We start from the raw sequence: 13944 nt of genomic DNA, 5'->3' as shown, positions 1-13944 counted from the left end.
GGTGGGCAACTGTGGCTAGCATTCAGCATCATGACCTACCTGATTTACATTGTAAATCTGAGCAATAACTCAGAAATTCAAACTTCTCTGAGCAGTAACTCAGAAATTCAAACTTCAGCTCGCTTTCTGTCTTTACCACCTAGTGCCACAATTTATTAGTGAAATTACAATATGGGGATACTTCAATGTGGGTCTCCTGCACTGACTTAATTCTTGGTAGCATTAACTCTGGAGAGGGACAACAGAGCTCCTTCAAGTACAAACTTCAGATGATTTTTAAAAGTAAGCAAGTAGAAACCAACAACATGCAGAAGTCAAAAACTGAAAACAGCGCCTCAGCTGCTGGGTGCTAGCTATCAGTGGAGAAGATGAGAGCACTTGTATGCTACTAAGCAATAGTGAGAATGTACCACAGGAGACCCTGTGGATCTGCTCATCTAGGGTCTAGGCAGACCTCAGGGTTTCTCAAGCACTAGGACATTCATTATGGTGATCTCAGAACAGTTCCAATGCCAGAGCACTATTCAGGTCTCCTGGTTTTGACCTGCTACAGAGCTGGTCTACTCATATGGCCATTAGAAAGTGTGCTTTTATCCCTTGTAGCTATACACAGATGAGCAGTCACTACAGAGGCTTTGAAGACCCTCTCCCTGTTCCCCAGTGTTGGCCTTAGATGTGGCAGAGAGGAATATGTATACTGACCCAACCAACACAGGAGGCACAGTAGTGCAGAGCAGCCAGTGCCTTACTTCTAGGCCTCTAGAGTGGGCTGGATCCATTTGCACCCTGAAATACTTGTCCCCAGAGCACTTCCATACCCCATGTCCCCATACTGTTTTTTACCACATCCAGACTCTATGTGAAGATGAGACATGGGTGTACATCATGTCCTTCCACCTCCTGGATTCTTCCAGAAGAAAGTTTTGGCACATGTGTAGAAAGGGAGTCGGTCATACTGCTGGCCAAGGGGACAGGGTGTCCTGCAGGGTCTATCTGCCACACAGTTTGGGTTTAGCCTATGTCTGGCATTGAAAACTAGGCCGCTGCTGGCCTCCACAGTCCTAGTGTTGCACCTCTGCCTGTTCTTCAGTGTAGCTGCACAGGACACCCATGAGTTCTGTGAATAGCACGAGCCATCCTCTGGTACAAACAGCTGCAGGTTTCATTTCTGGTGGAAATAGAGAAGGCAACATCTTGACTCTCCATATTGCCAACTCAAAGCATAACAATCATAAGTTAGACCCCCAAAATTATTATATTATAAATGGTTTTGTTCCCTGAGCCTGTGTAACACATAGATTTATTAATGTTTCTAGGATTTTCTCTGCAACTAGAAAAGTTGCAAAATATTTTTTGAAAATTGAAGCTGAAATTAATTGACAGTTTCTCCAACCTTGCCACTGAAGCTTTGATAAAAACACTGAATGTCACAAGAATTGCGGTAAAACTTTAACATCATTTTTTGTACAATTAGATTCTCCCCAGTCCTGCATTGACTGTGCATATTTTACAAAATATGTTCAGAAAAGATAAAAACAGCTATTACTGAGCTGCTTTCTAACAGTCAGCTAGATTCAGCAAACTTCCTACATGAAGTTTTTCTGTGTTCTTGGTCATCTTTTAATGGTTTCATGAGGTGTGTATAAATATATATATGTATTTATGGAACTGGCTTGCCTTCTTGCAAAACTGCTGGCAAAATTCCCATGGAGTTTCAAGGGAACAGGATCAGCCCTTTAATGTTTTAATGGTTTTCTGACTTCTTATTGGCTAAAGGACATGCTACAGTAAGCAGGCTTTCTGTGAAGTTTAGAGTAAATCCTCTCTGCCTTTAATCAGAAAAAACAAAACGTAGTTGGAGTCCAGTGAGCTTAGACACTTTAGTAGACATCCTCATTTATTTGTAAGAAGATTCATGAAAGAGTTACACTCATAAAAGAAAATATTTTTTACTTTTTTTTTTCCACAGGACAGGGTGATATAATTGATCTATAGTAGAGTGAAACAGCAGCGTATTGGGAACAAATTTATTAGAATGGGCATGGTGACACTTTTTGGTCTGTGTTCCAGCATGGGACTGTGGTCCAGAATATCTCCCACACCTGCCAGCTCTGTCATGATATTGTTTCTAGTGAAACAGGTAAGCTAATTCAGTAATTAATAATGGACACTGTAAAAGCAGATTCCTGTCACATAATTTTTAGCTTTCACAAACAACACGTTTGTTTCAAAAATAGTTCTGACATAGCAATTTATGTTATTAAAAATTAGTCCTGAGAAATTTTGACTGAGAAGCTGAAGAGTTTTGTATTAGAACTCACTCTGACTAGAGCATTTATTACAATTTTCTTCTATTAATGCTTGTTCATACAGTGAATAAGTTGTATTTACATCCGTTTATATGATCTCTTTTCATACCAGTATTGATCAGTATTGCATTAATTTTATTTTTCAGCTTTCCTACCACATATCAATACTGTTGAGAATCATATTTATTTTCTACTGTTTTCTCCCTGTTCTAAAGACAGCTTTGCTTTGTTTCTAGCATTATCTTTTAGCCTTTGCTTTGTATGAGGGTTGAACATTGAATATCACATTTGTGAAATCTGGTGTTACGGGTTTCATTCTGCACCTCAGCTTCTTACAGAAGGCTAGTAAATATGTATGTCAGTTCTACTTATATTTCTAGAGATCTACTAAACAATATCTTTTTCTTCTAAACCTATTTTAGAAATCTGAAAGCTTACTTCTTTGTCTATATTGTCTTATGGAAGAGTTTTAGTTATTTAATGACAAAGCATCTCAGTGTAATTAACTTCAAGGAAATTTTCACTTACATTTTTAATCATTATTATTTAGTTAGTAATATCAACCTTGATTTTGACAAATTTTTAAAAAATTACTAAGATGTGGCAAATTTCAATTCATTTGAATACAGTTCATATGTAGGATACATGTCTATGAAATAAGTGTGCATGAGAATAAGTGTAATGGACAGGCTTACTTTAAACTGAAAGTAAGAAGATATGGCTATCTGCTCATCCTTCCTTTAGCTGGGTTACGAAGGAAGTAGATTTGCTTGTATATGTGCTGTAGAGGCTGTAATTGTGTTCCCAGATTTTTTATGAAGAAAAAGTTACCAGCAGACATGTATTCTGTTGGGGTTTTTTTAATAGAAAATATTCCTAATGCTTTTGTAAAATTAAAATTTAGACCTTCTTTAGCATAAATGAATATAGAACTGAAACAACTCTGTTTCGTGAGACACCTTAAATCTGTAGGACACCTTGGCCAAAACACCAGTTCCATCAATGCTAACAGAAAATCTACCAATTAATGTGAGATTAAAATTTACAAGACTATAAATCACAGTGAATTACTTTATCATAGTGGTTCCTGCAACTTGTTTAAAGAAATATGTGTTTATTCCTTTATATTTTATTTAATGAGAAATAAAAATTTAAAGAAATAGCAATCATAAATCACTATATCCATATTTTCTAGCGAACACCTATATAGATACAAAAAATACCAATCAGAATAAACCAGGATCATACCAGAAAGAATAAATAGATGTTTAAGCTCTTATTTCTAGTTTGCACCTCAATTGAAGTTTTTTTTCTCTTCATAATAGCATCATCTGAATAAAGAGAAACAATTCATGTCAGTATTATCTTAGTAAAAGAAATTAAAAAGGTGAAATTCTGATTTTACTGTGGTCATTTGTGAAAAAAAGTAAATTTAAACCAGCCTGTTTGCAGCCTTAGAGGTTTACTATTATAATCCACTTCCTAAGCGAGAGCTTCAGGCAGTGTTTTCTGCTGCATCCAAGATACTTTTAAACAGTGGTGCAATCTTGGTGCAGTTTGTGGGCTCTGAGCAAACCAAACGAACTGAAAGAGCCTTCCAGGGAAGTTTGATTATATTTCAGTATGATAAACTTTGGCATGAGCTGCATGCCAGGCTCCCAGGCTGAGGTGGTTCATGCCCAGCGGAGAAGGCCCTGGGGGGGCTGGCTGACAGCCGGCTGGGCATGAGCCAGCAGTGCCCGGGTGGCCAAGGAGGCCACCAGCCCCCGGGCTTGTGTCAGCACTGGTGTGGCCAGCAGGAGCCGGGCAGGGATGGGGCCCCTGTGCTCGGCCATGGGGAGGCCCCACCTCGAATGCTGGGCTCAGGTTTGGGCCCCTCGGGACAAGAAGGGCCTGGAGGGGCTGGAGCGTGTCCAGAGAAGGGCAGCGGGGCTGGGGCAGGGTCTGGAGCACAAGTGTGCTGGGGGGCGGCTGAGGGGGCTGGGGGGGTTTAGCCTGGAGAAGGGGGGGCTGAGGGGAGCCCTTCTCGCTCTCTGCAGCTGCCTGAGAGGGGCTGGAGTGAGGGGGGGGTCGGTCTCTGCTCCCAAGTCACCAGTGACAGGGCGAGAGGGAACGGCCCCAGGCTGCGTCAGGGGAGGTTTAGGTTGGATATGAGGGAAAATGTTTTCACTGCAAGAGTGGTCAGGCATTGGCACGAGCTGCCCAGAGAGGTGGGGGAGTCACCATCCCTGGGGGTGTTCAAAAGATGTGTAGATGTAGTGCTTCAGGGCATGGGGGTGTTGGGTTGACAGTTGGGCTTGAAGATCCCGAAGGTCTTTTCCAACCTTTATGATTCTATGATTCTATGATTCTGTATTTTGCTACTAGCGAAACTTCAGATAGCCTGAGGTAAAGAAATATCCAATTCTTCAGGGCAAAAGGTTGTGGACTTTCCAAGCTTCTGTCTTGGGTGTTGGAGTTTAATTTCTTTTGAGTCAGAAGTCCTGTTTAAATGCTAGTGGCTGAATGTCAACTGAAAAATAAAATGAGATCTAAAGCCATGTTGAGCTACATGTTGCACTGCTTGAGATCATAGGAGGTTTACCTGAAAGCTTTTATTTCTACCGCTGAGCATGAGTTGCATCTAAATTTTGATGGCATTGAGTAGCCCAAAACTTAGACCATAATAAAACCTCACTGGGATCTGTAGTCACAGACCCATGTCAGATGCAGAGAGAAATTTGTCTGTTCTTCTCAGAACATACCCACAGGAGTGGGCCTTCTCCCACACATGGCAAAAGCATGAAAAGCCTCCACGATCTCAGCAGTGATTGCTGTGCTCCTCACATTGACACAGCCTCCAGACCCTCCTCTTTCTGAGAGAACCTGTGCCCCTCTCTGAAGAATAATAGCCACACAGATGTAAGATACAGAGACAAGACTCTTTTGTTTAATCCTTTTCACTTAGTTAAACGGACATACAACATCAAGGTGTGCCACTTCCTTAATTTTTCCTTCCATGTTAAGGCTAGTGCCTTGTTCCCAGCCCACACAGTTTGCCTTCTCACTGGACAATGAATAGCTCTCTAGTGCACGTCATGCAGAAGAGCCTTAACAGGATGTCCCACTGCAGAAAACACTGAAGTCTTCTGTCTGGGGGACCAGCATCAATCCCTTTCAAGCCAAGAAGGGAAAGCAAGCTGATTTTGCTCATTCCAAGGTGCTGCCAGCATTCTTCAGCCTTTCTCTATATCTTTAGAGATTTTCCCCAGAGAAAGTGGACACCACTGCAGACTGAACAGTCACCTACGAAGAGCAAGCTTCCTTTTTTTAGCTGCTTTTGGTAGTCCCTGTGTAAGTAGCTGTTAAACAGTTCACAATCTACTGCAATTCAAGTCACTATGGTTTGCTGTTGAACATCTGTTTATCATTTCTTTGATAAGATAAATCTATGGGGATTTCTTTGTCTTTTAGTTTAATGATTAAGGCCACTCAAGCACTTTCCTTACAACTTGCAAATTTATTACCATCTCTTTTGAGGTATGACCATCAGAGTTAGTCATACAATCCAGGCAGAGTTGCACCAGGGACAAATACTGCTCACTAACACTGTCTTGTACTCCTTTTCAACATCTTCCCTTATATGTACAACTGCAGAAACATCAATAGACACCTGTACTGCAACATTGTCTACAAGTGGCTCATGTCACTTCATTTCTACAACTAAATATAAATTCTCAAAAAGTCCTGATATACATCCTCCAGCTGTGGCTTCATGGAGTAAAATGTTGCATTAAGTCTGTCATTGTGCATGCTCTGCAGAGGGGTTAATTTTTCTTTGTGATCTAAATGGCCCTTGTTAACCCGTCCTTGTCTGCTCCCCTGTTAATTTCCAATAATCTGCACATTTTTTGAGTAATAATTTAAATTATTTTTTATATTTCTCTAAATATATTTCAAATCACATTTTGAGGTCAGCTGACAGCTCTTAATTTTTCTGTCAAGTGCAGCTCTGATTTTATATAGACTTGACTTGTTTTTCTCCTCAGAATGTCTTGTGGTAGAAAGCCAAGCATCTCACAGCTGCTTACATCAAGAGTGTCTAGGTATTGGCTATCTGACTCCGCCTGCAGCTTTGCAGAAACTGACAATTAGATAAGGAATTGATGTGAAACTGTCATGTATGCCTAAACAGTTCCTCACTCTTGTTGAGTGAGCTTCTTCATAACTGTGTGTCAGTCTTTTCTCCAGGAATGGAACTAAGCAAGCAGCCAGGTAGCCACTGTGAGGCTTTCTTCGTATTTTCCTGGCTGTTTAATGCATTTGTTTATTAGAAACTGAAGTGTTATCCCTTAAACCAAGCAGTCTTTTCTACAAATGCGTCATCTCCATATCTTTGCCTTTTCAACTGAGGTTCACTGACCCGGGAGTGTCTGAAGAATCTCCCCTGGCTCCCAGCATTTTGAGGCCTGGATGAGGGAAATGTCAAGATGCTTTTTATTTTGGAAACGTGCATTCCTTTCTCATAGCTGCTGTAAATATTCTCTCTTTATCTCGCAAGCCCATCAGAGGAAGAATAATTATAGACTTTCTACTCCCTGGAATTTAAAGTAGGGTGTCTGGAAATTAGCTGAGAGACTGAAAGCAGAGTATTGGGCAGGCAACACTTTACACAGCAAAAACATTCATGAAAGAGTGGTATCATACAATAGCTAGCTAATAGTAGCCACTGTTCTTGTTTTGAAAGTAAATAAATATGATTTGCTTTATTTTTCCAACAAATATACCTTCAAAGAAAAAGATACAGGTGAAGTTCACAGCCATACATTGTTCTGATTATTTATCTCAGCACTTGGCACATCATGAAGCTCAGACAAGCTTAGGACAACCACACATCTGTGAAAGACAGTTTCCAAAAAAGGTCTAGTTCAGACAAAAGGAAATTTATTTTCCCTGGAGAGCTGAAAAGCATCCTTTCGTATAAGGATTGTTGCTTTTTAGAAAACTTACATTTATTCTGCTCTCCAAAACTTGGTCTTTTCAATTGGTAACATTTTCAACCAGTAGTGAATTTTTCTTTTTTGGTGACCTATAGTGACAGTGTTCTTTGACTGCTTGCCTACCTCAGGCCTCCCAAAGCCCTGGTTTCAGGAGACCAGCTGGCATATTACATAGAGACTGCTTAGGCTGATGTTCTTTTACCTGAGTAAATAATGATCAAGTCATCACACTGATACTGAACTGTAAGCAGTACCTAGCATTATCCTTTCTCTACTGCTTTGCTCCTAACTGGACATTTCTTCAACAGCCCAAATCTAATACGTCACCAAGCAATTTTGCATGTAACTCTTCTATTTTTAGCCATTCCATTTCTAAACAGTAATTTCAGCTATGACCTTCTTAAAGTCCTCTACAGTCCGAGTGTTGTATGATAAAAAAGATTGTCAGAAAGATGGATATTTACAGAGAGCAAGTGAAAATATGACAGTCCACTCGGGACAATCGCAACCCTTACATTGATAAGGTGTACACCTCAGGTGTTCACCACATCCTAAACACATCAGTCACTATATATAAAATCATTATTAAAATCTGTCTATAGCTGGGAATTTTTATATCTCTTTTTTTTAACAGCAGAGCCAATTTTATATTAGGAGTAATTTTATCAGTGGAGGCAAATTTAATTCTTTCCTCTGTGCTAACAACTTTTGATCTACATCCCTGATCTCATCCTTTCATGTAAACACCTAGGTCTCTTTCCTTTCTGCTTATCTGCTGCTTCCCAGTGCCAAGGGAGTGACCCAAGGTCAGCATGTCCAAGCAGGGCTTCTGATCCTCTTCTCTCATTCTATTTTCAAACACCACTGACAATCCCCTCAACCTCTGTGTTTCTTCTGTGTGTTTCTGCAGCCTCAGTGCCATTCATGTCTTATAAATGCAGCAATCTTCTCCCATACAACCTGCCAGAATCTGTCCAAAAGCACAAGTGTTGATTTAGACACCAACACAGTTTTTTTTTGCTTCATTTGCGGTTTCAGCTTATCTTCATGCAGAAAAGAAGAGAGTGGGTAATAGGTCCAGTAGGAGTCTGTGGACTGAGGGTGGATTGTTCTTGCTTTTAGGAGCAGCAAAACATGTTTGGGGCAGAAGCTTCCAGAACAGAGCATGGGGTGAGCAGGCAAAGAGAAAGAATTAAAGCAAGGAGCCAGGAGCCCACAGCGTAGGAGCAGCCAAGAGGAGAAGGGATGGTTGATTTCCAGACACCAGAGGGGACTCCACAGAATCTGCTGTCATTAAACTAAGTCCAAAGCTGAGTCTGTCTTCAAGGCCACACTAGTAAAAGGGAGCTTGCTTTTGACGTGCTTTTATTTCTATTCTCTCTCAACAGATCACATCAATGCAATTCTTCTAGATCATATTCTTTCCAGAAATCTAGCTTCTGAGAATTTAAAGGAATTCTTGATCTCCTCTGGGGTCGTCACTATAACAGGAAGGCCTGGGCAAAACCAGCTTTGAAAATACCTAGAATAAATAAACAAAAAATGTACCTACAAAATCTCAGGACATAAAAATCCATTTGTGTGAAATAATTTATATGGAGAAAGTTTTGACATGGATAAAAATAATGCTCTATGTGAGAAATCCCATGTGGAACAAGGGCAACATAGATGGTGCAAATGGGCAAGTAAAATGAAGATTTACAATTCTGTTTTCTCAAAAAAAAAAAAAAAAAAAAAAGACAGAAAGATGTCCATGGCACTGTTTCAGCTGTTGGAGAAAGAAGTGGTCTTTGAAGTGCTGGCCAGGAGTACAGAATGCACTGAAGAAAAGGCATTAGGAGCTCAATAGTATTGATTATTCATTACTCTCTTATGCAATTTTTAACTGTACTACTCAACCAGGAGTGCATGGCTATCTTTAAAAATACTCTAAAAATCAGCAGCCCTCATAATTATCATCAATCAGATTCCTAAATTAACCTAATAGAGACATAAATATATGAAAAGTCCTAGTTGACCTCAGCATAAGTTGACTGTAAAAAGCATGGAAAGACTGTAAAATTTGTGAAGATAAACACCCATTTTATACAGTGGAGGAATGAAATGCCAATGATTTTGGTGCACTCTCACAGGTCCTAGCAATTAAATATCTGTGTGGATTTTTTAATAGGTGCTTTACACAAGTTGTACAGATTTCTGTAGTAATATAGCAGCATGGCAATACATTTATTGCTCAGGCAAAGACAGCAACTGAAGAAATTTCCCTAAGAGCTTCCTTACCTTCCTGCTTCCCTACCATTCCTCCATTCTCCTCTCTCCTCTACTCTCCTCTTAAATTTCTTAAAATGGAAAGAAACTTGCCACTAAAAGACCACAGAGTTCTAACCGATTTTCCTCACATTCAGTATTTTCATTCACAGGCCAAAGGATCTGTGCTGGAAAAAACTACTGCTGGATGGAACAAATATAAACAAGATTGCTTGAAAATGCTGCAGGAATCAACTGTAGATACTGGTAAGGAAACAAACACAATAAAGTAAGATGTTAAGTAACATTGAATACGAAAATATTCTTTTACTTGCTTTGCAGACGTGTGTGTCTCTTTGTAAGTTCTATATGTAGAACAACCAGCTGTAATGAGACATGCAAACATGCAATCATGAGGTTAATGGATCTCTTTGACACAAAACATATTAGGTTCCTATATGTAAAACCAGATCATATACAGAAATGAAAACACTGAACAGCTGGTTCTGAGCTACCACTATGGTGTGGCACTGAGTGCCTGGTCAAGAGAGAGCTGCTACCCATTATTGGTGAGAACCACATTCTTTGGATGAAGACGACCAGTTTTCACTTTCCTTTTCAGCCAAAGTCAAACCCATATTCCTGGAAATTACGCTAACCACAGGAAAACAGACCTCTCAGGGAAAAGATGTCTGTCATTTCTATACTTCAGAAACTGAGCCATGGCAGACAAGAACCCAAAACACACAAGGCAAGACAGAGTCTGGTTTCTGCCTAGCCAAGGCAGCTGGGAGCTGCTGTCTTCTCACAGGACTGCTTATGCTTTTTATGATACACTCATTAGGTTAATAAGCTAAGACACAGAGACCAGATTGCCCCATGTTCACCTGGCACAAATAACCATTAGCTTAAAGTCCATAACTTATCCTACTGCCTCCATGGCTTTTGGATTCTTGGCTGAAGAGCATCATAGTTTCAGAGGACAGTGTCTTCTGAAAAGTGGCAGAGAGAGGAACTGAGTCCATGCCTCCTACCCCTGAGTGCTCTAAGTTTATGTTGTTTGGCAAAAGGCGAGTGTATAATCTGTGATTATTTCATTTTAAAAGTAAGAATGCTGCTCAGCTAGATGTCTGTCTTCAGGAAAGCATGACACAAGCTTGGTTTGAGCAGTTGGAGAAGTTCAAGAAGTAGCTGGGAGAGTGGTGACTGCCGTCACCAAGGAAAGATTAAGAGTGAAACTGTGCTCTAGGTTTTGTAGTCGCTGGTCTCTGCTCCGGTGTGCAAGTGATACATTCGTGGTCATCTTCCCTGGTGGCTATCTGACCCCATCAGCTGCACAGGGAGACTCCAGGTTGATATTATGAGCTCTGACTCACTTTGCTCGCGGCAGAAAGCTGCATTTATGAGATTGTAGTGTGTGGCTTTGTTGGCCAGAACATATGGTCCAGTTAAGATCAATGTGTGTATTTTTCATCATTCAAAATGCATTTAGAAGTTGAAAATCAACCCAAAACATTGGCCTGGGAATTTAAAACAGCAGGAAAAAAGAGGAGAAAAAAACCGAAAGGTTTTCAAGCCTAAATTATGCAATAGTTTATGTTTTAAAGTTCCTTAAAATTCTCCCAAAATATTGAAATCTCTAACTTTTACAGGCCTTTGAAAAGCAAAAAGGAAGAGATATCTGGTGAGTCAAGGAAACTATTTTTAGTGTTCACCTTCAATAACAGGCTTTCTCTTCTTTCAACTGAAGCAGGAGTTTCTGAAAATTGAGGCATTTTGCTTGGGCATGGCAGCTTGCTAAAGGAATGAATCCTCATGCTCTCCAACCTTCATCAGTGACCTGCTCCAGGAGCAGCTGCAGCTCCTGGCAGCTGCAATATCATGAGCTAATTGCCTTAGCTTATGCTGTGAAGCTGTAACAGCTGGGGAAACAAATCAAGACCCCATTCTGTTTTCCGACCCCCATCTTCATCAAGAACTTGGGTCAGCTGTCATAGTATACATGGGGCAGGAAATGTCCACTCATTTTTCCTGAGTTTTTGGGTGTGCTTAAAAACAAAAAAGAAGCATACCAGCTACACAAATGCAGACAAATATCCATCAAGGACTGCCAGAACTTTGCTAGGGCATTCAGAGATGCAGTCAGGGGCTAAGGCTCATCTAGAACTGAAATTGTCTAAAGATGTTAAGAACAGCAACAGAGAAGACATAGGCTTATTATTGAACAGGGCATGAAAACTAGTCACTAATAAAGGAGGACCCAGGACACTACAGGCCCATTAGTATTACTTCAGTCCCTGGGAAAGTAATGGAATGAGTCCTCCTAGAAACTGTTACTAAACAGATGAAGCAGGTGATTGGGAAAAGCCAGCACAGATTCACTGAAAGCAAATCATGCCTGGCTACCCTAATCACCTTCTACAAGAAGTTAACATCTGCTGTCAACATGGGGAGAGCAGTAGATGTTGTTTACCTGGACTTCAGCAAAGCATTTGATGCTGCTTCCCACAGCCTTCTTCTGGACAAACTGGCAAGGTACTGGATGGAGGGTTGTGAGATTGGTAGCAAACTGGCTAACAGGCCACAGTTGAAGTGGTGAAAAATGGTTTTGACTCACACTGGTAGCCTGTCACAAATGGGATCCACCAGGGATCGATATGGAGCACCACAATGTTCAACATCTTCATAAATTATCTGGGCACAAAGGCATTGAAGGCACCCTCACCAAATTTGCTGATGACACCAAACTGGGTGGCGAGGTGGGCACGTCAGAAGCCAGAGCCATCTTACAGAGACATCTGGACAGGCTGGAAGAGTAGGCTAGCAAGAACAGTATAAAGTTTAACAAAGACATAACCAAAGAGCTCGGTACAGCCTAGGATCAGTGTGGCTGGGGAGCAGCCTTGCTGAAGGGGACCTGGAGGTCTTGGTGGACAACAAGCTGAACATAAGTCAGCAGTGCACTGCTGCATCAGCAAAAGCAAATCAGATCCTGGGCTACATCTGCAGGGGCATTACTAGCAGAGATAGAGGAGTCATTGTCCCACTGCACTCTGCTTGTCAGGCTGCATGTCAACAGTTGTGCCCAGTCCTGGTCCCCACAGTTCAAGAAAGAAAGAGGAGGACAGACTGGAGAGGGTCCAAAGGAGGGCCATGGAGATCATTGAAGGGCTGGAGAACCTGGCCTATGAGGAAAGACTGAAGGAGTTAAGTCTTTTCACCCTGGAGAACAGAAGGTGTAGGGGGGGCCTCATCAAAGTAAAAGGCAGCTACAAATGACGGAGGTTGTCTCTTCACAAAGAGCCACATGAAGACGACAAGGGGCAACAAGTACAGGTTGCACCAGGAGATGTTTCTCCTTGATATAAAAAAGACATTTCTTACAGTGAGAACAATCATTCACTGTAACACCCTCCCCAGGGATGTGGTAGATTCCCCATTACTGGATGTTTTCAAGATACAGTTGGACAGGGTGCTAGATGATCTCATCCAGGCTCCCTTTCACAAGAAAGGTTGGACCAGATTATCTTTCTAGGTCCCTTCCCAACCTGGGCTGTTCTATGATTCCATGGTATTTCAGGAAAGTGTGCTAACCACTGGGCTGCTAGTGGTGCTGAAGGAGATAGGATAACCTCTGTTCAAGCTGACCCACTGTGTATCCAGCAATGACAGCTGGGGCAAAATAGGAGTTGTTTATATATGTGATGCTTATGTACTTTTATGGTCAGTCACTGGATGAAAACAGAGGTAATCTGGGTTGTGGAACTTGTGCTTTCCACGCTCCGGGGGCAAGGAGGTTCTGGATTCAGTTTCTACCAATTTACAGGAGGGTAACAATGATTATATGAATAATGGGCCAGAATATTCTTGTAGCCATTACTATGCAAAGGGGGAAAACTATCAACAATGTTTAAAGCCAATTCTGCCACTATGCATTTCCATGCTGAGAACTTAGAATCTGGGAATCTCCATAGCTTAGGGACTTGCATGGATGGCATATAATTTCTGAGTCCAAAGCAGTTTGAGGCAGGAAAACCAGGCAGTTACCTCTGTGAAAACTGTTGTGCTTCCAGTATAACACAGTGTCAGTTTGAGCACATAATAAAATGTCTGCTAGCAGTGTGATGCATATGGGCTGTCTCAGGTCCCCCAAAAAACTAGGTAGGTAGGTTTTGGATTTGTTCCCTTGGAAGCAAGCAACTAACTCTTCTGGTTACCATGCAGGATGTTACAATGTAGGAGAGTCACTAGACCAAGAACATATGCAAGAAGGGTCAGGATGTCCCTCAGCTGAAGCATTCAGTTATCTAGCTCTTCACCATCCACTTCATCATGCTAGATTTTTATGGGAAGATAAATTAATACTTGTCACTAGATACCAACAATCTAAATATATATTTTCCTTCTGT

General features: G+C 41.1%; 1 protein-coding gene across 1 annotated transcript in view; it reads left to right on the top strand.

Annotated features, from left to right (window-relative positions):
- Positions 1-1856: 1856 nt before the first annotated feature.
- Positions 1857-13944, top strand: part of GLP2R (glucagon like peptide 2 receptor) — a 50251-nt gene continuing 38163 nt past the window's right edge. The window contains exons 1-2 of the mRNA XM_064467075.1: positions 1857-2140; positions 9709-9802. Coding sequence (XP_064323145.1) covers positions 2036-2140; positions 9709-9802 — 199 coding nt within the window. The 5' untranslated portion in view covers positions 1857-2035. The remainder of the gene's footprint in view (positions 2141-9708; positions 9803-13944) is intronic.

Source organism: Phalacrocorax carbo, chromosome 16 (assembly GCF_963921805.1).
Source record: "Phalacrocorax carbo chromosome 16, bPhaCar2.1, whole genome shotgun sequence".
NCBI lineage: Eukaryota > Metazoa > Chordata > Aves > Suliformes > Phalacrocoracidae > Phalacrocorax > Phalacrocorax carbo.
The sequence above is the reverse complement of the archived record's forward strand: the minus strand, read 5'-3'. Positions and strand labels throughout refer to the sequence as shown.